Raw genomic sequence first — 27,808 nt, 5'->3', positions numbered from 1 at the left:
CGACGCGTGACGCACTCTAAAGACGACGATTCAAAACCGAGTCGGCTACGATTTATCTCCACTGCTGGATGGAGGTCTCCCCCCCCCCGCTCCCTGCCCCCCACCCCCCAACGCCTCGGGGCTGTCAACATTTCCACGATGCAAGAATCCCCCTACCCCCACCGCTCATTTGGAAGCAACGTTTCGACTTTGCGTGATTTTACGGTCACCACCAAAGTGTTGACAATAATTTGGGATTACGACAAGAGGGGCGGGGTGGGGGTGGGGGGTGACGGTTTTGCCGGTCGAAGCTCAGACTCGGGGTGACTCGGCGGGGTGACTCGGCGCGGTGACCCATCGTCCCCTGCCTTGCTCGGAGTCAAGCAGCCGCGATATTCACGACCGCGTGGGCGAGAGAGAGAGATGCGTGGGACGTCGGCTCAGGTTGGCTACGAGTAGGTGGATTACACAAAACGAACACGATTTTTTTTAAAACGAAACAATAAAATGCTTTAACCGTATTCGTATGAAAAATTAGTCCGAAGGCTTGAGTTGAAGATCAGTTCAAGGTGGACGAAAATGAGTGGTTTTGTGGGTGAGTGGGTTTGTGGGTGAGTGAGTGGGTGAGTGAATAGGTGTGTGGGTGAGTGGGTGTGTGGGTGAGTGGGTGAGTGGGTTTGTGGGTGAGCGGTTATGTGGGTGAGTATGTAGATGAGTAGGTATGTGGGTGAGTGGTTATGTGGGTGGATGAGTGAGTAGGTATGTGAGTGGGTGAGTAGGTGGGTGGGTATGCGAGTGGGTGAGTTGGTGGGTGGGTGAGTGGGTGAGGCGTGTGGGTGAGTGGGTGGGGTGTGTAGGTGAGTGGGTTTGTGGGTGAGTGGGTGGCTGGGGTTTGTAGGTGAGTGGGTGGGGTGTGTAGGTGAGTGGGTGAGTAGGTGGGTGGGTATGTGAGTGTGTGGGTGAGTGAGTGTGTAGGTGAGTGGGTGAGTGGGTGGGTGAGTAGGTGGGTGGGTATGTGGGGAGTAGGTGAGTGTGTTGGGTGTGTGGGTGAGTGGATATGTAAGTGTTTAACGAGAGTAGCCACCCTTCCGATAGTTGCCTATCGAGCATCCCATGACGAAAGAGATGTATGCACATGTTTTGAACTTCTTTCGCACCGTACGAAGCCCACCGCGCTCATCGGAAAGGTGTTCGGTAACATCGGTGTCCATCGTGTGCTCGAGTCCTCGCTTGCAACATCAACGCCGTGCGGTCAACCGCAACCGAGATCCGGGTACGAATCAACGCCGGCCACCCGAACACCCAAAACATCGCAACCGATGGACCGACCGTCCGTGCCAAACGCGGTCGGGTCAAACTCGGCCACGTGGTAACCCAACGACCACTTTGACGGCCCCCCCCCAACCCCACCCACCACTACCCCACACATCGACGGCCACCTTATCAGCGAACTGGGCTAGGATTCAAACCGGCGACCTCTGAACCATGAGGCAATTGCGGCGACCCTATAAGCCGCGCACGGAGTACAGTAGGCACACAGAGCGCGAGAGGAGCGCTGGCGGTGAGGGCGATGGGACCGAGGCTCGTGTGAATACGCGCAAAGGTAAACAACAACAACAACAAACAAACAAACAACCCACGACGCAGCGTCGCTCACCGGGTACAGCGCCGGGATGACGGCCACGGCATCGGGCTGCGCGCGTCCCAAGCCGCTGTCGTGCTCGGGTCACGGTCTCGTCGAGAGGGGAGCGCGTCTCTCGGATTGTGCCGCTGACAGAGAGGTCACGGGGATGGGGAGGGAAGGGGCCGGCGAGCGAGGCGAGATCGGGCGGCTGGCAAGCGCTGGGGGAAGTGCGTTCTTCAGCCTCGATTGAAAACTCGGGTCTTTAAAGCTGTTGGTTTGTTGTGTGTTCGTTTGCTGTACTTCCTCCAGCGCCTCCGATGTACGTTGAACTTCTTTCGTACCGTACGTAGCCAAACGCGCTAATCGGATGTGCGGGGGTGTAGGACAGCAACACTAAACACACAACAACAACGACAACAACAACACGCAGTTCTAAAGAAATTAGCTTTCAATCTCGACGAATTCAAAGTTGGACCGCTCCAGCGGCGTCCTCGTATCGGATGGAAGAGCGTTCCAGACGGCCAGAGAAGCGCGTCCTGAAGCACGCGACGCGGTGGCCGCCGTCTTTGTTCGACGTCTGAGCCAAAGGACACTTGCGTGATGATGGTTCACGTTCCTTGCCGAGATCAGCTCGAGTAGGGTGCGATTCAAGTTCAACATGCACGCGTACGATGACTCCGTACGCAGTTTGCACGGGTAGCCGAGTGGACAACGAAGATGTTGGTGATCATCACGGGGAGCTGTGGAGGCGTTACGCGTCTCGTCGCACTTGGAGAGTCGTACAAACCTGGGAGGGGCCGTGGGGCCTTTAGAATCAGAATCATAAACGGTTTTAATCGCCATGTAAGTTTGCACATACAAGGAATTCACTATGGCAGGACGGTGCATACATTTAACAAGTAGGAATCTTAAAAACTTATATACGAGGTATACATTCTAACTATACTAACGTTACAAAGTATAAGTAATACTAAAGGGCTAAAATATATAAAATTATGAATAAGTAGACCTTATAAAATGCGAAATGTAAAATGTTAATTAGCCGTATTAAACAATCTTGAGAGCAGGTCACGTCAGGAATGGCAAGTGGAAACATTGTAACTCACACACGGGTTCAGATTTAAAGCTTTCGTGACTGCAGGGATTCATATTCTTGGTTCTTTCGGTAAAGTCACGTAGAAGGGAAGTAATAAAATAATACAAATATAACGTAATAAAATAAAATTCTCACGACGTTTCGGCCACAACGCAAGCAGCCGTCCTCAGGTGAAGAACAGAGCTGGGACGCTGTCTTTCCGACAGCCCTGTTCTTCACCTGAGGACGGCTGCTTGCGTTGTGGCCGAAACGTCGTGAAATTTTAATTTTATCACGTTTTATTTTTATTCTTTTGTTATATCCCTTCTGCGTCACACACATGTATTCATGATAGAGGGTTTTTGGGTTAGATCGCGTAAATACGAATGTGTCGTTAAACCCGCCACCACCCGACACAGCCAATGAGTGAAGTTTGTCACGTGATCAGCCAGACAGCCACAACTCTGGCTGTCCGCCTGATGACGCCCGTTGTAATTACCGGCAAAACGCCGTACTCGAATTGTAAATGTTGTGGGTTTTATTCACTGACACATAACCGGTGCGCTTACGCCGAACGAAAATTCGGCGTGAGCACAACTGGAAAATCACGGAGACTTTTTTTTTATTCCGACAAACGACGCATAGACCACGACGCGTCCGGAAATCATCAAACGAGAGGTCACCCGGGGAGGCTGCGTCACGGGTGTCCCGTGGAGGTGTTGGGGTTAATTATTTTAAATTGTTTTAAATTGTTTCGCTGTCTCCCCGACAGACCTGGTCTTCACCTGAGGACGGCTGCTTGCGTTGTGGCCGAAACGTCGTGAGAATTTTATTTTATTATGTTTTATTTTTATTATTTTATTAGTTCCCTTCTACGTGACTTTACCGAAAGAACCAATAATATGTTTTACAGTCGTTTTAATATCCCATGGATTATTCTTTTTTTGTATTGTAGAAAGTTACATAGCTGGTGTATTTCTAGGTTAGGAGTCGCGTTTGCAATGACTGTCCCAAACATATCCCCAATGTTTAGTATTAAGCTAACGAGATAATTCGTGCCAATTTACGAAATGTCATTTTACGGGTCTTTTTTTTTGTTCTTTCATCGAAGAACGCATCCCTTTCGTAAAAATCGTGGGGGTGCCTCTATTATTTATTTCTTCAAAGTTTTTCTGGCTGGCTGGGCGGCCATGCGGGCGGGGGCTCGTGTCTGCGGGGGTGCTGGGGGCGGGGAGAGACAGCTGAGTGCGGGGTGCGGGGTGCGTGGGTAGGCCGTGGGGGTAGGCGCGCGCAGAGGAGGTACGTGGGTAGGGGGGCGACTGGTGGCATATGCGTCTGGGTGGGAGGGGGGGGGAGCTAGGGGTTGTCACGCACGCGAGGGGGACACCCAGGGGCAGGGAGGTAGGGACGCTGGGGGGTTGGACCATCATCCAACGACGGATACCTTCACTGCGTTATTTTTTCAAAGTTTTGCTGGCTGGCTGGCTGATTTAATATCCTGGCGTGGCAATTGAAACGGTACAAGCTCCTTAAATCCCTCCCCGCCCCACCCACTGCCTCTGTCCACCCATCAGTATAAAGAGGTTAACCCCCAGTCAAAGGTGCGGGAGTCACCCGCGAGTATTACGATTTGAGCGATCTGATTTTAGTGTTTTAGAGGTTTGGTCATCCTTCGCCTCGTCTCCTCGGTCGGGAGATCACTCGGTTACCTTTGCTGCCACCCATCGCCTGGAACTGCCTTGCCCCAGACATCCGCGCCGTCAGCTCCCCGCAACTGTGCAAGTCCACACCCTTAACCTTTCCCCCGTTCCATTGACGTACGCGGACATCGGTAAAAGGGCCACGCAGGAGGTGGCCGCGTGGCGCTGTTTCTGCGCCGGCTATCGTAGGGTGGCGGCGGTCGTGTCGCTACAGTTCTCTGCGGTGAGTAACGACGTCTTTTAAAACAAACGACGGCGCTGCTGTCCCCTGCGGCTCTCTGAAAAATGTTTGAATGCCGAACCGCTCGCGGCATTCCGAGATTCGGCGGCGGCGGCGGCGAATGGGACGCCCACCCAACGTCTAGGAACGGGAAAGGAGGGTTAAGAGAGTTTTCTCCTCCGAGCCACCCGCCCACCTCGGCTCAAGTGTCAGCTGTAATCGTTGTGAACCCCCCTCTCCTCCCCGCTATCTCTGACCCTAACCACCCCGACAGTTCGAGCTGCATTGCCGAGCCGCACCGCAGCGGTGGCCGAAGCTCGATAGGACGGACTGCTTCGGGAGATTCTGCACCGGCTGACGGCAGGAGCTGGTGCAGCGTGGGGCACCACCTGAGGCTTGCCGAGCCTTGGGGCCTGGCTGTGCAGGTGCAGCGGGGTGCAGGGGCAGAGCTGCTGCTGCTGTAAGCAGGCGCGACGACGCACGGAACACGCACGGGCCAAACGCGACCCACGAGAGGTGAGTATGTTGAACTTCTTTCGCACCGCACGTAGCCAACCACGCGCTAAAGTACTTTTAAAAACGAAACTGTTTTTATTTTAACAGGCAAGGTCCACTGGAACTGTGTAACTCTTTTTGCCGAAGCGACCTCGCCAGAAATGATAGCTCAACGAAGTGGGCTTACCACGTGAAAATCTATAGCAGGCAAATACTCTAAGACGCATGTTGATTCAGGGAAAACCCGGAGTAGCTCGGAGAAAAATCCACAAAAGTCTGCCTCAGCAGCAGACCATGCTTTCCCACCTGATGACAGACGCTTGTGTTGCGCCCGAAACGTCGTCATTTATTTTAGTTATTTTCATTTTATTATTTTCATTATTATTATTTCTATTTTTCATCTACGTGACTTTACCGAAAGAACCAAAGAGTATGGATCATTGCAGTCACGAAAACTTCAAATCTAGAATAAACCTAGTAAACTTAGAAATACAATGCAATACAACACACAGAGAGTCGGCTAACATAACAGTCAACACCCTACCTGGTTCATCTTGGGACCTCCTTTGCCAGTACCAAAATATACTAATAGGGTTTTTCCCCTTTTTTTCTGGCAACAAAAACTGACACCTTTTGCAAGGAATCATGCGTACATTAACCACAATACTTGCAGTCAAATGCAAACAAAAAACAATACTCTGATAATGTATGCATTCTTTAAAACTGATTGGTCCACACCAGAGCCAGCTTTCTTTAGAGCCTAGTCTCATATGGTGTTCGACCAGAAGACCCTACCTGGTTGATTACGTTCTTCAAAATATTGCTAAATTTGAGAGAGACAAAACAGACACGGAGACACACAGACAGACACGTAAGCAGAGAGTGATAACACAGAGACACACAGAGAGACACACCACCCGACACAGCCAACTAGGAAGGGTTGTCACGTAAACAAAACGTGGCCAATCCGTCACTCATACAGCACACCGGTGTGTTGGAGAGCCAAGCCACAACATTTACAATCAGAGTACAAGATTTTATTATCGATTATATTGGTCGCGAAAGCCGAGTTTTCCTGGAATTGCGTCGGAATTGAATGGCACACCACACTAAGAGTACACTCACCGATGTGTGTGCGTGCGTGTGTGCGCGTGCGTGTGTGCGCGTGTGCATGCGTGTATGTGCGTGTGTGCGTGTGTGTGCGTGTGTGTGCGTGCGTACGTGTGTGCGTGTGCGTGCGTGTGTGTGCGTGTGTGCGTGCGCGTGTGTGCGTATGCGCGTGTATGTATGCGTGTGTGTATGCGTGCGTGTGTCTGTGTGTGCGTGCGTGTGCGCCCACCCCTACAGGAGACTTGCTGGTCAAGTTGAAGGCGCGTGGCGGGGGGGGGCAGGGAGAAAACCAGGCTGGGCTACTCACACCGAGAACTCCGTCGTCTTCTGAGAGTCGCTGGGGGGGAGGGCATGCCGGTCACCGCGTGCGGTGATCACATGGCAACGACGGCAGCATGCGGAGACCAGACGTACGCACGCGCACGGGTGTCCGGTACTTGTAGCTGGCTAGAATCAGTGGGTGTCTGGTACTTGTGGGGAACTGGGTAGGATCAGTGGGTGTCTGGTACTTGTAACTGGCTAGAATCAGTGGGTGTCTGGTATTTGTGGGGTCTGGCTAGAATCAGTGTGTGTCCGGTACTTGTAGCTGGCTAGAATCAGTGGGTGTCTGGTACTTGTGGGGAACCGGGTAGGATCAGTGGGTGTCTGGTACTTGTAACTGGCTAGAATCAGTGGGTGTCTGGTATTTGTGGGGTCTGGCTGGAATCAGTGGGTGTCTGGTACTTGTGGGGACTGGCTAGAATCAGTGGGTGTCTGGTACTTGTGGGGTCTGGCTGGAATCAGTGGGTGTCTGGTACTTGTGGGGACTGGCTAGAATCAGTAGGTGTCTGGTACTTGTGGGGACTGGATCAGTGGGTGTCTGGTACTTGTGGGTGTCTGGCCGGGATCAGTGGGTGTCTGGTACTTGTGGCTGGCTAACTGGCACGGGAAGGCATTTTGTTGGCCCGTGTGCTGCACCCACGCACCAGATGCCCCTCCTCCTCCCCACAACGCGCCCATCTGGGGTTTCACCACCTTGTCTCTGTTCCTCGTACCCACAGCAGCGATAACTCTGCACCAGAGTCCACCGTGAACAAAGGCGCCGCTGCCACCACCACAGCCGCCACTACCACCGCCACCACCACCACCACCGCCGCCACCACCGCCACCACCACCACCACCACCGCCGCCACCACCACCGCCACCACCACCACCACCGCCGCCACCACCGCCGCCGCCACCACCACCACCACCGCCACCGCCACATCCGCCGCCACCACCACCACCGCCGCCACCACCACCGCCGCCACCACCACCACCACCGCTGGCACCGCCACCACCGCCACCACCGCCACCACCATTAACACCACCGCCACCACCACCGGCACCACCATTAACACCACCGCCACCACCACCGCCACCACCGCCACCCCCGCCCCTGTTCCGGATCCGGTTCCCCATCACCACGCGGCTAAGCACATCCCTGTGGTGCCAGGTAAGCCGTTGTCACCGTGTTGGAGTCAGGTAAATAAAGATGTTGTGGGGTGCTATCGCTTCGGACCCCTTTCGTTTACAATCACTTTACGTGGAGCGCTCTTGCCAACAACATCCGCTAAGCCGGCAGCGTGCATCTATCAAGACGGGCGTCCGCCGACGAAAACTCAAGATGCCAAAACCATATTCTTGGTTCTTTCGGTAAAGTCACGTAGAAGGGAAATAATAAAATAATATTGATATAAAACAATATCAATATTATTTTATTATTTCCCTTTTACGTGACTTTACCGAAAGAACCAAGAATATGGTTTTGGCATCTTGAGTTTTATATTAATATTCTTTTATTATTTCCCTTCTACGTGACTTTACCGAAAGAACCAAGAATATGAATCCTTGCAAAGCTTTAAATCAAGATGCCAAAACCAGTCGCGTTTGCTCGCTTTGAACAATCGCCGCTGCATATTTGCGTGTGGAATGCCAATAGGTCGACGGACTAAAAGGTACCGTTGCGTCGAGAGAGACGGAAGGAATTCTAAGTACGGTCCGTTTCTCCTACACCGCCGCGTGTTTTCACAACGCGAGTTGGATACGACGCGATGAATAAACATGGGGGAACGCAATTTTCATAACACGGATGAGAATTTGACATAACGCAATCAAGGAATAAGCAGTGGTACGGCTGCCTCGGCGTGGCGTCTCACAAGGCATTGGGATGCTGCTGGATGCTTCTAGATGCAACCCACACACCACAACCTTGGTTCAGCCCACATACGCATCTCGTGTTTTCGCCGACTGCGCTTACCGTATATTATTTATTATAACTTGAGGAACACAACTCCTACCGCGTTATAGGAGAACAGACTGCACTGCGTTTGTTCAACTGCTCTACGTTGGATTCCCTCCAGCGAAGCAGTCCCCCCGTTTCACCGCTCCCCCACCCCCCTCCTCCTCCGACCCAGTCCCAGCCGGGCGGCTCCACACCTTGACGGTGGGGCCGGCGCCGCACAGCGACGTGGTGCTGCACACGTGCGCGTGCGCGGAGCGGACGGGCGGCGCCGCCGTGGAGGAGACGCAGCCGATGACCTCCAAGACACAAACGTTTCGGCAGCAGCAGCAGCAGCAGCTGGGCCGGCGCGCGGAACGGACGCTCTTCGGACTGGACGGGCTGCAGCCCGAGAAGCCGCCCGCCGGTGCCGGCAAGCGCGAGCAAGCGCCGCTAACTCTGCTGCAGCAGCAGCAGAGCGCAAAGAGAAGCAAGAAGCTCGGCCAGTGGGAGCAGCTGAAGGCGGGCGCGCTGGCGAGGCTGGAGTGGCTGTGCCTGCAGCTGTACCCCAAGCGCGCCGGCGCCGCCCAGGGCACGGGCAGCGACAGGGGCGGCGCGCAGCAGCCGCTGCCGCGGCGAGGCGAGGACGACGAGGGGGCGGCCGGGTCGGAACGGCAGGAGGACACCGTGGTGTAGGCGGGCGGGCGGGCGGGACGTGGACCGGCGTGCCGTGGGACGCCGCGAGCTCGGCGGGCGGCAGCGGCCGTCGCCGGAACGGCGCAGGGAATCGGCTCGGACCGGTGCAACGCTCCGGTTGCCGGGTCGTCGGCGGCCCCCCGTGGATTCACGTACGGTCAGACTGTCGGCGGCACCACTGGATTGGTGGATTTTCTACTGCGAAAAAACTTTACATGGTGGAAAGTAAAACGAGCTCTGCTCGGAGAGCCGGGTGTTGAATGGCAATCGCGCGTCCGTCACGGGGACGTGCGGCGATATTTCAAGGCGTTGTTAGATCTACGTCGATGCTGCCACCGCCGCCATTGTCGTCATCGTCAAGTTTGAAAATACTAAATAAATTATTCATTGCGAGGGGTTGTTGTGGTTGTTGTGGTTGTTGTTGCTCTGGAGAACCGGTCCATGATCGACGTTCGGTCGCCGCGTCATCCGTCGCGATTTCCCACTCAACGGAGCGGTGCCGCGCGGAGGCTGCCGCCATCTTCCACTGGCTTGACTGCCCGAGTGCGACATTGCAGTCGTTGGCTCCGCATGGACATCAGCGGCTGTACCAAAGAAGACCATTGCCGGGTGGGGGAGGGGGGGGGAGTATACTGCGTCACGTTGGAATTCGTCGACACGTACTAATTCGTACCCGCCTTGTCTTTTTTGCAAGTGGCGGCTCACAAGCCTGGGCCCCTCCCCGGCCTTCCCCTCACCCCCCTAGACCCCCTAGCCCCCCTACCCCCTAGCCCCCCGCAAGCAGCTAACTGAAAAACCCCTGGCTCCAAGCCAAGCTCATCGGAGCAGCAGCTGACCCATGACGCTCGCCGTCGGCGCCGATGCCCAAGTGGCTCGGTGATCGCACAAACCGCCGCCGCCGCGAGTTTCGCTCGGGCAACGCGTGAGAGGGGGGGCGGTGCGTGGGAGGGAGCCCAGCTCACTCGGCCGGAGGTCTCAAGTCAGCTCAGCCAAGGCAACAACGCGGTCACACGGGGGACTCGCGCCCCGATAACTTTATTTCGTGAGGTGCACAGCGACGGCACATTTCATTGTACGAGGCTCGCCAAACGACGTCGTGGGGCCACTCAACACAGTCCCCCCCCCCCGCTCTGCCCCGGGCGTGCGCGAGCCAACGAAACGGCGCGGCGAAAAACCGCGATGGGAGCCGGCGTAACGGTTAAAACGACAACAGGACTTCGCTTCCCTCTCACTCGCTGTCGTGGAGGGGGGGAAAAAAACACCCGGCAAAGCCAGAGAAAGACAAAAAATAAACGGGGTGGGAATAGAAATGATATTATGATGTCGGAGACCAGCTGGTGACGACGGCGGTGGTGGAAGTGACGGCTGGTTCCTGGCAAGCGACGGTGCCTCCTCACAGCTCGTCGGCGAACGGCGTGCTGCGCAGATTTCCGCTGGCTGCCACCGTCTTCTTTCCCGTCACAAACTTCTTGGCGGCCTGGACGCCGCGCACGAAGCACACAGGGAGATCCACCACCACTCCCCCCACCACCACCACTCCCCCCACCACCACCACTCCCCCACCACCACCGCCGCCACCGCTGCGCAGCTGTTATCTGTGGCTCTCGAAGCAAAGTGCCGGTGCACGCCTGTCAAACAGCACTGTGCAGGCAACGAGGGACCACACAAAGGTCCCAGTGGGCAGCGAACACATCCCAAACCCCGGGGCTCCTTAACGTGTACGCGGCGGCTCGTCACACGCGGCCTTCCGAATTGCTCTTCGCCAAGCCACTAATCTGTTCGTGCGAACGGCAATTAATTCGGGAGCTAAATGCCAATGAAAGCGGGCTGCTGCTCGCCACGACGAGAGAGCTTCAGGACAGAGCGAGTCGGTTTGCTGTTCCTCCCGCGTTGTCGGAGCGCAGACTACAGTGGTGCACTGTACGTTCCATTCCCCAGGCCCCTAATGGGGAGCAGAGCGGGTGAGGCCGTCACCGGGCCGGCCCCCCAACCAGGGCGTACTCTGCCCCCCCCCCCCCAATCGCACATGCTCTCGGCCCCCCCCCAAATCGCGTGGAGCTTACAGCGATGACGTCGGCGGACTTGACGGCGTCGATGGCCTGCAGCACGCTGGGCGGTGCCGTGTAGGCGTTGGTTTCTATCACCTGGGTGCTGAGCTCATCCACCAGAGCATCCTTCCCCTCCAGCGCCATGAGGAAGCTCGCCTTCAGCTGGTTCCTGCACACGGGCCGCGGCCGTTCGTCAGTGATCGTGTACTTGACCTCGACGGTGGTGGTGGTGATGTTTAACCAGTTGACAGCCTGAGACATTGGTAGTGAAGATGATGACGGTGATGGTGACATTGACAGTGGTAGTGACGGTGATGTCGGCGGTAGAAATGATGGTGATGTTGGTGGTATTGATGATGGTGATTACCAAGACGGTGACATTGATGACAGTGAGGATGGTAGTAATAACAGCAATGGTAGCGACGATGATTTCGGTGATCAAGACGATGATTACGACGATGGCGATAATTACGGTGGCGATGACGACGGTGATGTTGATTATGGTAACGATGATGGTGGTGGAGGTGGTGGTGATACAAAAACCCAAATGCACACGCACGTACGGCACGGCTCATCGCCCCCCACCACACCAAACCCTCACTCACTGGGCCCGCTGGAATTCTCCGGCCGACAGATTCCCCTCGGCGATCGTCTTCACCTTCCCCACGGCGGCTTGCAGAACCTGCGGGTTATGCACGCGCGCGCACGCCTCCATGAAGGTACAGAAACTTAGAGGAGGTGGGGGGAGATTGGGCTCGCCGCTGCCCCAACCACTGAGTGGGGAAACCGCGAGCGGGGTGTTTGCACTTTTACGTGGGGAGTGAAGAACTTAAGGAGAGTAGAGGGAGGCGGGGGGAAGCAGTGGGGGGGGGGGGGGGGAGAGGGGCGAAGGGAAGGGAGGGGGGAGGGAGGGGGAATGGAAACAAGAAAAGGAGGAACACGTAGAAAGGAATCGCATGGCGCTTAACAAACTGATCAACCTCTCACAGTCCCATAGGGCGGTTACCACAGGTGTAATCACAGCGCATGTGGCGTGCACTCGCCTTGTCCACTTCGCCGCTGTTGCAGACGGCGTAGATGCCGAAGAGGCCCGAGTCCCTGTAGCTGCTGTTGAATGCGGATGCCTGCAGCAGACGCACACAGCCATGCCACCTTAATTCCGGGCGAGCCAAACGAAGAGACGCGACGGGAAGGCGATGGCACACGGACATCGTACAGAGTCGCCCGGCCCGGGTAAACAATGCTTAGGATCCCCGAATTAGACATGCAATGAATCGCAACCCCCGTGATCTAAGACTAAACAGCTGTAAAGAAACTATTTGTATTTTCCCAGGTAAGGCCCATTTGGCATTTAAAGCTTTTTTTCAGAAGCGACCTGGCCACAAACGACAGTTCAACGGTAGTGGCTTATCACGTGAAAATGTATAGCGGCCAAATACTCTAAAACGCGCGATGTTGATTTTAAATGTGGGATGGAAAACCGGAGGACCCGGAGAAAAATCCACGCGACCACGGGAGGGAGAGAGAGAGAGATGCAAACTCCAAATATACAGCAGCAGCAGGCGTCAGGGTCGGGATCGAACCCACGACCTCCTGCATACCAGGCGAGGTAGTCAACATCTCCCAGCCACCTTGATGATGAGAGAGAGACACGCAGACTCCAAATACACAGCAGCAGCAGGCGTCAGGGTCGGGATCGAACCCACGACCTCCTGCATACCAGGCGAGGGAGTCAACATCTCGCTACCGCGGCGCATTTGGGTTCAGGGCGCTGAACTGGCACCGCTGAAATCCAGCTATCAGCCGCCTCTAACTAAACCCGGTTCCCAAGTGCAGTGTAGTTGATGGTCTCGGCCCCACGTCACCAACGCTCGCACAGAAAAACCCGTGGCAGGAAATGTGGGAGAGCGCTTCACTTGCCTAAATTCCACCTCCCGAGGATAAAAAAATCGTCGATCTGACGGACGCGCGACGAAACATTTCTCTCGGCGAGAGGGGGCGGCCGGGAACGCTGCCGCCCCCCCTGGCTTTGGCGCAGCAGATCGGAGTTATCTCTGCGACTTCCGTTCTCAAAACACGACGGACGGCACCCGCTCCGCCCCGCGACAGACACGCTTGCGTCTCGCGGCGTGACGCCGACAGCACCGACCGCGAACACCGCCGGACTCACGGCGAAGGGGTGGCCTGCGGCCTTGGCGATGGCGCCGCCGATCTTGCCGCCCACGGCGTCGGTGCCGCGCTTGATGCAGGGCCCGGCGCCCAGCACGTGCTGCAGCAGGGAGAAGGCGCGAGCCTCCGGCGTGCCCCACGGCGCGCCCTCGCCCGCCACCGCCACGTGCGTCAGCTCACCGGAGCCGTGCACGCGCACGTTGCCTGCGCGCCACAGTTGCGTACCGTTTGCGCGCGCCAATCGGTGCACTCGTTGTTGCCGACGTTGGTGTTGTTACGGTCATTCAGAACAGACCGTCCAACGTATGTGAAGACGCGATGGCCCGATCGGCAAATACCAATGAGACATCAAAGCGGTACACTCCGCTACTCCTGACCCAGTCAAGTTCAAGTTCATTTATTAGGTATAGCCCTGTGAGCCATTCGGCTCTTGAATCGGGTGCAACCGCAACAAACAAAAAACATGAACAAAAAAACATCTTAAAGTGAATATGTGACTGAGTGCAAATAGAAAATCCAAGAAAAGACAGCAAAATATTGCAGAAAAAACACCGTACACTTTTGTACGGCTGCAGTCAGCAATAAATGTATTCGTTACTACGATTGCATTGGAATCGACCGCCGGTTCCTGACTTTTCCAGCATCGCTGCTTTTTGTGTTTATCGTTTGTTACCCTTTCCCCGTACCTCCCGACTAGCATGGTTGGCTATGTATGGTGCGAAAGAAGTTAAACATACAAACGACTGTACACTACACACTTCACTACTAAACAGTACACTGCACTACTATACACTCCATTACTATACGCAACACTGTACGCTTCGATTAGCACGGTTGATTACGTACCGTGCAAAATAAGCTTAACATACATCATCATAACGCCACGGCCCACGTCGATAATTCACGGGTAGAATTGCAGGCAGTGGCGCATGGCCTTACGAGTAGGCCATGCCCCGCTGGCTCGCTCAGAGACCTCCACGCGAACCTTGCCGATCAACTCCCTACCACAGGTGAGAATGCGTAGACTGCAGAGGCGTCAGGAAAGCGCTCACCTCCGACGTAGTTGGCCTTGACGGAGGTTGAGCCGATGCCTCCGCGCACGTTCAGGAACTGCTCCGCCAGCTGCTTGAGCAGCTTGTGTTCCACCCCTGCGGCGACGCAGAGTTTAGACGCGACGCGCGGCCAAACCCACGACTGAAAACCGTGAACACAGCGTTGGCCAAAAAATATCCCAACGCTTCAAAAAATTCAACTACAAATTACTCAATTGAGATCACGCGCACAGCTGTATAAAAGAGACTTGCGACTCAGTGCTGCTTTCCTGGCTAAGCAAGCGTAATGATTATCTCCTACGACTGATGTATGTGTGTATGTTGAACGTCATCGGCACCGTACGTAGCCAACCGTGAAAATCGGAGGCACAAAAAAATCGAAGAACGAATCTGTTACAGAAGCCACCTGCACCGCCACCATAAAGACAAGGCAGACGCAAGTAACCAACCAACGAATGCCAAGGCCCTACACTTTGAAATAGTTTTCAGCCAGTGCTCCCAAGAGCACCAATCCTAACCCCATAAGTAGGTGACCGTAAGAGCCACCGATGGCGAAGACCTCACGGGCTAGACCAGGGGTCGGCAAACCTACAACCCCGAAGCCACATGGGGTGTGGCTCTTTGGCTGCCCCCATGCGGGAAGCCGTTTTTTTGAAAGGGGAAAACAAAACCCTTAAATCTTAAAACATAATTTACCGCAAATATTTCTAAAATGACAGGGAATGGGTCACCATGGAATGTCTTGGTGGCAACAAAATGTACAGCATTGTTAACGAATAACTAATGGGGACAAAAGGTAAAGACGCAGTTTATCCCATCACGTATCTTGTTTATTTAAGCCAGAACCCGTGTTATCATCCGCTGCATACCCGCCGCTGTGCATGTGTACACGTAGCTCCGCGTGTGATGCGGCTCTCCCAACTATTTTGGTCAAGCACAAAAACAAAGAAATGGCCCTTCCTCTTTGCAAGGTTGCCGACGCCTGGGCTAGCCAACAACAATCTCCTAGGCCCTTAAGAGTTGTTTTGCTTCTGGTGAATTTACGCGGAGTGGAATCGACATTTGAGGTGAGGCGTGTGGGAGCTCACCGACGCCCACCAGTGCCATCCGCGCGCTGGTGTAGTGGTGTTGAACGTAGTCGTGCAGCTGTCCAAACACAGCGGAACACGCAGCAATCAACGTCGTGCACACGCACACAAAGACAAAAGATCCCGCCCCCCCCCCCCCCCCATGTAGCCTTAACAGACTGTTTAGCGAGCAGCACCTACGCAGGCCGGCACAGCACACGAGGGGGTGGTGGGTGGCAAACACCACGCCCGGCCGCCTTTGTCTCGCCAGGTGGCGATGTTTACACACCGCACCAGGTACTCATTTGAGGCCGAGTCGACCTAGGGGAGGCCCAGGACCGGTTCATATAATCGTCACTGGTGTTGGCCGTGAGCGGGAATCAAACTCGGGTCGCTGAGTTCACATCGCAGTGCGCTAACCGCTACAACTACCGCACTCACAAGACAAAGATCCCCCGTGTAGCCTTAACAGACTGTTGGGGTCAAGTGTTGTTAACGAGTAGCACATATGAAGGCCGGCACGGCACACGAAGGGGTGGGGTGGTGAGCACCACGCCCGGCCGCTTTTGTCTCCCTCGTGGCAACGTTTATACACCGCACCAGGTACTCATTTGAAGGGAGGCCCGGGACCGGTTCAGATAATCCTCACTGGTGTTGGTGGCCGTTAGCGGGAACTTGATTTCGACGCCCCCTTGTGGCCAACTGGACTGCTATTTGTCGCATAACGCTGCCACATACCGCCCCCCATAGTTACGCCCGTGACCAAACCCGGTGACTGTTTGTCCCCCCCGGTACTGACATTTGATAGAAACCAGCGGGACACACAGACATTCTTGGCCCATTACAGCAGTAAATGCCAAAACACCTCCCCCCTCCGTGCCAGTGACTCGATCAACCCGAGTTTCTCTACAACCACGATGTTCGCCTGACACTGCTTTTCTCATCGGGTGATACCGGGCTCTGTGTCTGGGCCACAGAGCCCGGTATGCTCATGCGGGTGCCATGTGCCAGGCCCCAAACTAACCATGTCGTGTGAGAAGGCCCCAATCATGAAGTCAGGGCAGTACAGCGAGTTGGCCAGAGTGTTTTTGAAGGCGGCTGCGTGCAGGTTCTCCATTACACCTGCGCACACAAAGACGGACACACACACACCCCCCCCCACAAGTTCTGTTAGCGAGCACCTGGAATGGAAGATGGCCACCTTCGCGCGGCCCACTCTGTTAAGCGAGAAATCATGACGAATTCCATCAACCGCGGTGACCGAACATCGTTCATCGATCTCCCGGTCTCCAGAGCAACAACCTACGAAGGTCGGCACGGCATACAAGGGGAGGTGGTGGGTAGCCAGCACCGCGCCTCGCCGCATTTGTCGAATTGGTGGCGATTTCTATTCGCGCTGCGCCAGGTACCGCCGATTGAGGCCGAATCCACTCAAGGCCCAAGAGCGGCTCTCGCTGTGGCCGTATCTCGCCGCGCCGGTGCGCGTGCCGCCGGTAGGCTCACCGACGGCGGGGTTCAACAGAGCGAGCGACTTCTCCAGCTGGAGACGCGGAGCCGCATCCTGCAGCTCCCACGGGCGGAACTCCTGCGCCAGCGTCACGTTCACCAGCACTTCCATCAGGTTGTCCCTGCCACGACGGGAGGGCATCGGACGCACACAAAGGTCAGTTCAGTCACTCGTTTTGACGTTCGCCGTCGCAGCCTCCGTGCAGTTTACGACATCCTGCGGAGTTTTAGTCATTCGCTGGCAGTCTAGACCAGGATTCGGCAAACCTGCGGCTCCCGTGCCGCATGCGGTGGCTCTTTGGCTTCCCCCCTTAGGGGCAGCCGTTCTTTGTTGTTGTTGTAAAAGCTTAAATCTTAAACGTGATTTAACGTAAAGATAACTGATTAAATAAGGCAGGGAATGAATGTGTCGCTCTGGAATGTCTTGGTGACGATAATACGTAAAAAAACTGTGTTGTTCAAGAATAAGGGAGGAAATAAACTTAAACAAACGCAGTTTATTCCATCACCGAATTTTGTTAAGAAAAGTCAGGATTTTTTGCCATCCGCTGTATAGCCGCTGCTGTGTTTGTGCATGCGCACAAGTAGCTCTCTCTGCGTGTGATGCGGCTCATTAGAAAGGTCAAAGACAAAAACATGGCTCTTCTTTTTTGAAAGGTTGCCCAGCCCTGGTCTAGTCGACTTAACACCGGCCCAGTGGCTCGGCGGTCAAGCGAGCGGCTCGCAATCGCAAGGTGTAGAGACGAAAATCCTGGTTGAGGGTTGTTAGTCAAGCCAATCATCCCCCTCTCCAAAGACAAACGAAACAGGTACCACCTTGTGGGAAAATCGGCAGTGGTTGTCCTATGCAAAGACTCGCCTCCACAATCACAAACGTGGAATTTATACTCACCCGAGGTAGGAAATGACAATCAGTTGGTCAAATGTCGAGTTGGTGCAATCACCCCAACGTTTAGAGTGCATTTTATTTTCCGGAGCATTTCATCGTCCAGACAAGACGGTATTTTACCAGGTAAGGCCCCACTGAGCTATAAAGCTCTTTTTCAGAAGCGACCTGTCCATCACAAATGATAGCTCAACGAAGTGGCTTATCGTGTGGAAAATTTATAGCAGCCAAATATTTTAATCGCACGTCGATTCTAAACGCGGAGGGGACAACCAGAAGACCCGGAAAAAATACGACCTTGGACAGAGAGAGAACTCCAAATATACAGCAGCAGGCGTCAGGGTCGGGATGGAACCCACGACCTCCTGCATAGCCGGCAAGAGAGTTAACATCTCGCCACCACGGTGGCCCTTTGTTCCAGGGATTCGAGACGTACGAGAGGTGCGGTACAATAAGTAATAAATGACGCCGACGACGACGATGATGATGATGAAGAGTAGCGTGCTGGCGTGGGAGGGGGACTCACACGTGGTCTCGCTGGCAGTCCAACAAGTACATTATGTGCTCCCGCGTCGTCAGAACACTGTGAACAATGGGCAGAGACACACGCGGCACGCTCAGCATCGCCGGCGCACTCAACACACACAGCACTGCCGGCACCGATGCCAGCAGTGAGCATCGCAGTCAAGGCAATGATGGTGAAGGCTGGGCGGGAGGTTTATGAAGGAAATTGCTCACGCCAAAACTGGAGGAAAGGTCTCCACTCACGGGAGCTCCAAAGGGGCGTATTTTTGATCTACTATTGCACACTAGCTAGACATCGGAAGAGATGGGGAGTACCCACGCTTTACCCCACCGCATGTGACTTGCCAATCGTCTTAACTGCGGTTGAACTCATTTATACTGCCAGGTGGACAGAGGCAGAGAGATTTAAGAAACGTGCCCGCCTTTTAATCTGCCACGCCGAGAGATCGAACCAGAAACCTCTGTTTGCAAATCTAGCGTGCTATTAAAACCACAGCAGTACCGACAAATGCAATAACAGTGGCACATTGGTTGGCGCACGGCACTCTTGAACCAGGTCAACCGAGTTCGATTCGTGAGCTTGCGGTGATGGTAAGGGTGATAGCGGGTGTGCGGTGAGGACATCGTTAATACTACTGTGGAGGTTTTCATGTTCGTGCTGTTTTAGCTCTCCGATGTTTTCGCCGCGATGCGCTGGATTTCGTTCCGCGAGCCGAGAGCTTCCTCAAAAACTGAAGGAACGTCAGCGAAGCGTCGGAGGGGACATCGTGTGAAAGACGCGGGTTCAACCAGAGAGCACGTTGGGAGAGCGAGAAGGCCCAACCACGAAAACCTACACGGCAGCGATTAAGAGGTTAAGGTGGTGGCAATGGGGGTGTGGTGGGTGAGTACAATGACTAACTTGAAGTTAGCGCCGAGCTCTTCGATGGCACGAGTGATCCTGAACATTGAAGCGCCCTTGGTAGTCTATGGGGACAAGGGACAGGAGGCACGTCACCTCAAGGAGCTGCTGTTTCTTCCACTTCATATTTTTTGTACGGGGGATGATGTAGATTGCAGAACTACAATTTCACAATCAAGTGGGTCAAGCCAGACAACCGTGTGAGGAATGCCTCAAGGAGCTCACGCACGACCATGAACATACGCACACATTTATCAAGACATGCTACCAAACACACACACACACATCTAATATGCAAACTCTGCGAGTGCCAGAGTGAACTGATGAAATTCCAAAGGGGGATATTTTCGACCTGGCAACACCCAGGTTTCGAATTTGAGCATGCTGTTGATTAAAAGTGGTTCTGAGCACAGAAGCATAGTTGTGATACAAATTATTTCATGCATACACTTTAGAATTTTTAGGGTAATATCTGTTTTTTAATAGCTACTAATTAATGAGTAACTGTTTGTATACGTTATTTAAGACTTTTCATTTAGAAATATTCTTTAAATATAATTTGTACCTAGGCCCCATGAGGTATATGGTGCATAGCACAAGCTCCAACATTATAAATCGATATTGACCGATGTAATGTGTTGTCTTTTTGTTATTCATACAATCCAAGCATGATCAAAGTTGAATATCAACTACTGCGTGGCCCTGTCATCGCACCTCTGATTAGCAGGGCTACCTATGTACGGTGCGAAAGAATTCCAACGTACGCACATCTGAAAATCATATTTGGCCCTCGGTGAGTTTAAGTTCAAGTTCATTTCAAGTTCAAGTCCATTTATTAGGTATAGCCCTGTGAGCCGTTCGGCTCTTGAATCGGGTGCAACCGCAACAAACAAAAAACTAAAACACGAACAAAAAACATCTTAAAGTGAATATGTGACTAAGTGCAAACAGAAAATCCAAGAAAAGACAGCAAAATATTGCAGAAAAAAACACCGTACACCAACGCTGTGTGCAAAAATCCCAGTGGGATGCAAGTCAAACAACAACAACCACAAGACAACTTAGATTAAGGTGAGGATTGGGCTTCCCATTCCTGGGCACACACAAACATCAACAATAACAACCGCCATTCGCCACTAAGTGGCGGTGACGTCACCACGATGCTTGTGCCAGGCCAAGTGCGCGGTGCCGGACGGGCAACACTGTCGTGGACAATGCTGTGTGGGGAGGTCCAATGCCCATTGGCCTCTCCCCTCATGGCGTCTGTGACCACCACAGTGGCTAAACGGGGGCTCTGGACGGGTGCGAGGGGCTGGTAACCCCTCCACCCTCAATTAATTACCACTAAGCTACGATATAAACACAAACATCGGGCACGCGCACACCTACCAGGTTGGCGTAGGTGCGCAGGCAGTGCGTGATGCCCAGGTTGTCTCCGGTTTCGTAGCGGCTGCCGGCCCTCACGAGCAGAGCCACCTTGGACACGGGCGAGTAGTCCTCAAGGGAGGCCACCACCAGGCCGCTGCTCAGCTTCGACACCTGAGGGTCGGGGAGGGGGTGGCGGTCGGTAGCTCATTTGACCCCAACCTGACGTCCCGGCCCTGCCCAACTGAGATGAAACACAGCAGCCTAGCACCAGACATGTTTTATTTTCATAGTGGCTGTGCGCTGTGAAGAGACTTGCCCGTTTTCTACCACTGACTGAGGGTTGTAAACAGGTGATGGCCAAAAATGGCTCAATGCTTATTCGAGTAGGAAATCACTTTTTTTTTACAACACTGCACTGGATTTGGGGGTGGGGTGTAATTGATCATGGAGGATCTGTGATATGCAACGTACTTGATCAGCCTCCTAGCTGTGGACATGAATTTCTTGATTGAAAACTAATTTGTTTAGAACTGCTTTTTGCGTTTAATGTGTCCTTCCCCCGCACCTCCAATTAACAGGGTTGGCTACACACAGTACACGTTCTCTCTGCGCCATGAACTACCATAACCCTCTCAGTGTCTCCACCTCACCCGCCCCCCCCGGCCGCCCACCACCTATAAGAGACACCGACACCCACCTGCACATCTTGGGGTGCTAGCGGAGCATGAGACTCCTTCGTGGACTTGAGCGGCTGACTCAGCGGCGATGCGAGCGCAGAGTACTGCCGTCTCTAATGAGGGAGGAGGGGGAGCGGAGGGATATGGGGGGGATGACAGCCAAGGCACAAACAGCGAGATGAAACTGTTAAGGTGCGTCTCTCAGCACTGCATCACCTAGACGTGGAACGGTCTGTAAATCAACAAAATTTATTGACTTAAATTCTAGATTTGAAGTTTTCGTGACTGCAAGGATTCATACTCTTTGGTTTTTTCGGTAAAGTCACGTAGTTAAAAAATAAAAATAAATGAAAAACTAAATAAAATCACTGATTTCATTTAGTAAAAATTTAAATTAATGAAAAACTAAATGAAATCACTGATTTAATTTCGTTTTTCATTTATATTTTACCTACGTGAGAACGTAATCAACCAGACAGGGTGTTGCCTGTTATGTTAGCCGACTATCTGTGTTGTATTGCATTATATTTCTCAGTTTACTAGGTTTTTTTTCTCTTTCATTTGTACCTGATGATGATTGCTTGTGTTGCAATCGAAACGTCGTGTGCTATTATTTCATTTATTATTTTCTCTTTCTACGTGACTTTGCGTATTTCGTTCTACACGAAAAAAAAAACCTCATGTATTGTGTGCAGGTATGCAGTTCAATGTCGGACACCTGATATAACTTGTCTACAATCTTCTCATATACCAGTTGTTCCACATTTACCCGACATAAAAAGATACAATCAATTAACTTTCCATGCATAAAACTACGTTTCGTCTTATTTGTGTCGGAAGGCACCATTTAAAAAGTGTGCTCCAATGTGATCGTGTGTCCTAGTTTCCTACGCATTTCTAACTAGTCGGTAGAAATATGAGTGTACAAGTGTCCGTAATGAAACCTATTCGTCCAGCTCATGTTCATTTCCCACCGGTGGTGAGATGTTATCTCCCACGCCTGTTATGGAAGAGGTCGTAGGTTAATATTTAGAAACATGCGTTTCGATTAAGTAGCTGCTATACATGTCCACATGGTGAGTAGCCTCGTTGAGCTATCATTTGTGGCCAGGTCACGACTCAAAAAGAAGCTGGTCGCTCAGTGGGCTTTACGTGGTCAGATAATAAGTATAACCCGTAAAAACAAAGTTTTTCACTATAAATCCTTTATATGCGTGGCAGCGAACTTAATATAAAGGATTTAAAATATATTCGCCTGTGGAGGACGCGGGGATCGATCCCGCAACCTTTGGCATGGGAAGCGAGGGCGCTACCAACTGCGCTACTCCGCCACGGCCTGTGGAGAAGCTACGCTCTGGGCTCTTATACTGTGACGTTCAGCCAAAGCGATGAATGAGTTATATTTAAATATATGTAAAATAATTTTTTTTTGTCTAAAAAGTGTAAAATTTTGGGAATTTTTTTTCACGAACATTAATTGTCTGGCACAACGAGTCTGTGTGGAAAATGTCAGCTCGATTGGATCACCGGAAGTGGGTTAAAAAACGACCGAAAGATTTGCACGGTCGTAAGCAAGCAAGCAAGCACGCAAGCATGCGAACTTAATATAAAGGATTTAAAAATAGTTTAGCTTTATTTGTATGTTTCATAAAGTGATTTACATTTACACTACTTTGCACTCTAATTGTGTTTTTATATTGTGTGTTGCTGTAACGTTCGTACCTGCCCCCACTGGACACCTGTGAAAAATAACTTTATAGCTCATCGTATTCCTCCAGTATAAATACATTCAGATTTTTTGTTTGATCCCAACCCTGACGCCTGTATATTTGGAGTTTGCGTGTTCTCCCCGTGGTCGCGTGGATTTTCCCTCCACATTTAAAACACATGTTTTCCTTATTTATGGTAGAATATAGTATTGTCATCGGTATGACATAAGTATACCAAGTTTGCAGTCGATACCACATTGGGAAGTGGGTAAAAATTGTGTTACAAGATTTGAGGATACAACAACGACAAGAACTTTTTTCAAATTTTCTTGCTGTGCATTTCACACCTGATGATGATTGCTTGTGTTGCAGTCGAAACGTCGTGAGAATGTAATTGTTTATTATTTTTATTATTTTATTGTTTCCCTTCTACGTGACTTTACCGAAAGAACCAAGAATATGAATCCCTGCAGTCACGAAAGCTTTAAATCAAAATATAAGACAGAGTGAGTTAAATAAAATCGTGTAAAATAGCTACATTGCCCAGTGACCATGATGTTTCCCCTCAATGGAAACAATAATCTAGCAATAAACAACGTTCTGAAAAGTGCTAGTATACACGTGTTGGTGCTTTAAGCAGTGTCTGTACGGCATTTGCCGCACACCGGTACATTTAGACTCACTGACCATAACATAATCATAGTTCACAAAGCGCCCAAATGTGACCACATCTCAAGAGATTGTTCAAATCCTGTAGTGGATATGCATGCAAGTTTATTTATTTCAAGTTCATTTATTAGGTATAGCCCTGTGAGCCATTCGGCTCTTGAATCGGGTGCAACCCCAACAAACAAAAACATGAACAAGAAAACATCTTAAAGTGACTATGTGACTATGTGCAGTTCCTTTGCCACGTGTATATGCTGTTAACGTCACCTGCGCTCAGGTCACGGGTGCTTTTTATCGAGGAAATTTATTTTGCTATCGTCAATCCACTGCTGGATGGATGAGGGCCTACCACCACGCCGTGCGACTGGGTCTACACGACCACACTTTACCACTAAGTTGTCTTGTGGTTGTTGTTGTTTGACTTGCATCCCACTGGGATATTTGCACAGGGTTGGTGTACGGTGATTTTTTCTGCAATATTTTGCTGTCTTTTCTTGGATTTTCTGTTTGCACATATTAACTTTAAGATGTTTACTTGTTCATGTTTTTGTTTTTTGTTTGTTGCGGTTGCACCCGATTCAAGAGCCGAATGGCTCACAGGGCTATACCTAATAAATGAACTTGAACTTTAAACCACTTCGACCTTGCGCACCTGGACAATGACTTCCATGTCTGTTCACTCTCGAATTACACGATTGCTGCTTCAGTGATTAACAACAGCTCTGCTGAACACACAGCCAATATATTTGACCATAACGCGTAGGCTGTCGCGACCAATATTATCGATAATGAAGGGTTTTCATCAGGCGACAATTCTGATGAGGCTGGTTGTAATCTCCAGCGCGAAACGTCGTTCACGAATTGTAAATGTTGTGGTTTAACTCTCCAACACACCGGTGTGCTCAAGTCGTAACTAATTGACACGTTTTATTTACGCGACAAACCTTACTAATGACCATACTTCACCACTCCGACCTTGCACACACAGACCTAACTTTAGCCTCTGAATTGCCTCGTGTAAGACGCTTCAAAGCACCGGTCACACACACACACACATCCCCGGCTTGCACGCAAGCCCGTCATCGCAAACTTGAAGTTTTCAAGTTCAACGAGAAAGAGAGAACGAGAGGGAGAGTCGAGGGTTGAAAGAGACGGTGAGGGGTGGTGGTGAGTGGGGTGGTGGTGGTGAGGGATGGTGGTGAGGGGGGGTGGTGGTGAGGGATGGTGGTGAGGGGGGGTGGTGAGGGGGGGTGGTGGTGGTGGTGAGGGATGGTGGTGAGGGATGGTGGTGAGGGGGGGTGGTGGTGGTGGTGAGGGATGGTGGTGAGGGGGGATGGTGAGGGGGGGTGGTGGTGGTGGTGAGGGATGGTGGTGAGGGATGGTGGTGAGGGGGGGTGGTGGTGGTGGTGAGGGATGGTGGTGAGGGGGGGTGGTGGTGAGGGGGTGGTGAGTGGGGTGGTGTGGAGCGATGGTGGTGAGGGGGGTGGTGAGGGGGGTGGTGAGGGGGGTGGTGGTATGGGCTGGTGGTGAGGGGGGTGGTGGGGGTGATGGTGGTGAGGGTGGTGGTGGTGAGGGTGGTGGTGTGGGCTGGTGGTGAGTGGGGTGGTGGTGAGGGTGGTGGTGAGGGTGGTGTGGGCTGGTGGTGAGGGGGGTAGTGGTGAGGGTGGTGGTGGTGAGGGTGGTGGTGAGGGGCTGGTGGTGGTGAGGGTGGTGTGGGCTGGTGGTGAGTGGGAGGGTGGTGAGGGGGGTGTAGGTGAGGGGGGTGGTGGTGAGGGTGGTGGTGAGGGCTGGTGGTGGTGAGGGTGGTGGTGAGGGTGGTGGTGGTGAGGGTGGTGGTGGTGAGGGTGGTGAGGGGGCTGGTGGTGAGGGGGGTAGTCGGTGGCCAACAGCCGAACGAAGCCTGTCCCGCTGGGCCGCAGCCGCGACCTCTGCGTGGACGAGCTCTTGCAGCGGCGGCAAAAGAGGTGTGGTACAGGGGAGTGGGTGGTGTGAAACCGCGGCCGAAGACTGTAACGAGAGAGTAGGAGACAAGGGGAGAGAGAAAGAGAGAGAGGCTCACGCCGAGTTGAGGTCCGAGCGCCAACGCCGATCTCCTGAGTGCCGCCATCGCCTCGTCTCTTGCCCGCAGCAGCCTCCAAGGTGACAGCGCAGCCGCACTTCCGCTACGTCACTTCCGTTGCCCCCCCCCCCCCCGCGAGAATTCGATTTACGACGATTCCGATTTATTGGATCGATTCATTTTCGCGCTGTCGATTCGGAGTCGATGATGATTATTGATTTGTGTGTGTGTGCGGTTGAACTTCTTTCGCGCCGTACGTTGCCCGCTCTCTCTCGCGCTGCGTCACTTCCGTTCCCCACACCCCCCCCCCCCGCGAAAACTCGATTTACGACGATTCCGATTTTATGCATCGATTCATAATCACGCTGTCGATTCCGAGTCGGGGATGATTATTTATTGATTTGTGCGTGCGGTTGAACTTCTTTCGCGCCGTACGTGGCATCAAAATAACAATAAACTAAAACAACAAAGAGCAGTTAGTGAGTTTTCGTGTCGAGATTGAAAAAGTTGCATCTGTAGACTGTACGGATTGAGATCGATTATGCGTTAAACTGTGATGGAAAACAGAATTTCTAAGCTGCTGCTATTTCACGCTGTATGTCGATTGTTATACCAGGCCGACGATGTCTTAATCGAATCGTGAGGGAAAATGTATCGATTAACGACTCCAGATTTTCCCTTCACATTTATAATCAACGTGGTGTTTTTGTATTTTGCTGCGATAAATGTGCAGGTGATAAGCCACTTCGTTCGCTTCTGACAAATAGCTAATAGCTCATTTTTAGTGATTTGCTTAGGGGCGTCCATAAATGACGTCACGCGATTTTGGACGAGTTTTGACCCCCCCCCCCCTCGTCACGCGGCGTCACAAAAAGTCAGACCCCCCCCCCCTCAAAAATGACGTCACAAAGCTCTGCCCCCCCCCCAAAAAAAATATAAAACATGCTTCAAATCGCGTTAAACTATTGTCATTGTAGTGCGTATTTAATGTGGCGCTGCACTCTGATGTTGTAGGAGAACACATTTATTAAAAAGTCTATTTAATTAAGTGGAACGTGTTGTCTATATTTATTTAAAGTTGCGCATTTTGATGTGACGTCACGTTTCTCAAACCCCCCCCCCCCTCGTCACACATCGTCACAATGTCTAACCCCCCCCCCCCCAGGTGCGTGACGTCATTTATGGACGGCCCCTTACCTTTCCTATACTTTTTACTCCATATTATTTTTTGTATTGTTTGTTGTTGTAACTTTCCTACTCGTCCCTTACTGGACATCTTCATAGCTCATCGTATTTCTCCAGGATAAATAAACATTCTGAATCTGTGTTGGGATTGGAAGAGCCATGGGCAGTCGTCCGTTGATGACGTTACGTCCTGTGCTGCAACACTTCCCTAACCAAGATGGCCACTAACACCCACGAAAGGTGACCACTCACACACCACTAAAGATAGCCGCTGACACACCCCCACTAAAGATGGCCGCTCACACACACCTACTAAAGATGGCCGCTCACACACACCTACTAAAGATGGCCGCTCACACACACCTACTAAAGATGGCCGCTCACACACACCTACTAAAGATGGCCGCTCACACACACCTACTAAAGATGGCCGCTCACATACGCCCACTAAAGATGGCCGCTCACATACACCCACTAAAGATGGCCGCTCACATACACCCACTAAAGATGGCCGCTCACATACACCCACTAAAGATGGCCGCTCACATACACCCACTAAAGATGGCCACTCACATACACCCACTAAAGATGGCCACTCATACACACCTACTAAAGATGACCGCTTACACACCCCCACTAAAGATGGCCGCTCACACCCCCACTAAAGATGGCCGCTCACACACACCTACTAAAGATGGCCGCTCACATACACCCACTAAGGATGGCCGCTCACACCCCCACTAAAGATGGCCGCTCACACACACCTACTAAAGATGGCCGCTCACATACACCCACTAAGGATGGCCGCTCACATACGCCCACTAAAGATGGCCGCTCACACACACCTAC

The 27,808-nt window shown here is 52.4% G+C and overlaps 2 protein-coding genes across 3 annotated transcripts; one reads left to right on the top strand and one right to left on the bottom strand.

Annotated features, from left to right (window-relative positions):
- Positions 1 to 307: 307 nt before the first annotated feature.
- On the top strand, positions 308 to 9,526 carry LOC133358708 (uncharacterized protein DDB_G0290587-like). Of its 2 annotated transcripts, none has more exons than XM_061577147.1 (5): positions 308 to 434; positions 4,873 to 5,114; positions 6,441 to 6,613; positions 7,244 to 7,677; positions 8,639 to 9,526. In XM_061577147.1, exons 3-5 carry the CDS (start codon positions 6,555 to 6,557, stop codon positions 9,136 to 9,138), a joined length of 993 nt encoding a protein of 330 aa, XP_061433131.1. In that variant the 5' UTR covers positions 308 to 434; positions 4,873 to 5,114; positions 6,441 to 6,554; the 3' UTR covers positions 9,139 to 9,526. The 2 variants fall into 2 exon arrangements, with proteins under 2 accessions (XP_061433131.1, XP_061433130.1); XM_061577146.1 differs by lacking the exon at positions 308 to 434 and adding an exon at positions 1,490 to 1,582.
- A 618-nt stretch (positions 9,527 to 10,144) lies between these two features.
- Positions 10,145 to 25,906, bottom strand: LOC133358698 (cytochrome b-c1 complex subunit 2, mitochondrial). The gene is made up of 14 exons (XM_061577128.1): positions 25,775 to 25,906; positions 21,358 to 21,450; positions 20,682 to 20,831; positions 19,293 to 19,357; positions 18,393 to 18,449; positions 16,978 to 17,102; positions 16,499 to 16,596; positions 15,496 to 15,553; positions 14,408 to 14,503; positions 13,357 to 13,559; positions 12,230 to 12,310; positions 11,792 to 11,868; positions 11,202 to 11,355; positions 10,145 to 10,615 (listed from the first exon to the last, which is right to left on the bottom strand). The coding sequence occupies exons 1-14, from the start codon at positions 25,820 to 25,822 to the stop codon at positions 10,532 to 10,534; spliced, it is 1,389 nt and encodes a 462-aa protein (XP_061433112.1). The 5' UTR covers positions 25,823 to 25,906; the 3' UTR covers positions 10,145 to 10,531.
- Positions 25,907 to 27,808: the final 1,902 nt, after the last annotated feature.

The sequence above is a fragment of the Lethenteron reissneri genome, chromosome 63 (genome assembly GCF_015708825.2).
Source record: "Lethenteron reissneri isolate LAM-NWPU_2019-01 chromosome 63, ASM1570882v1, whole genome shotgun sequence".
NCBI lineage: Eukaryota > Metazoa > Chordata > Hyperoartia > Petromyzontiformes > Petromyzontidae > Lethenteron > Lethenteron reissneri.
Note: the sequence above shows the minus strand (reverse complement) of the source record. Positions and strands in the feature narration are given on the sequence as shown.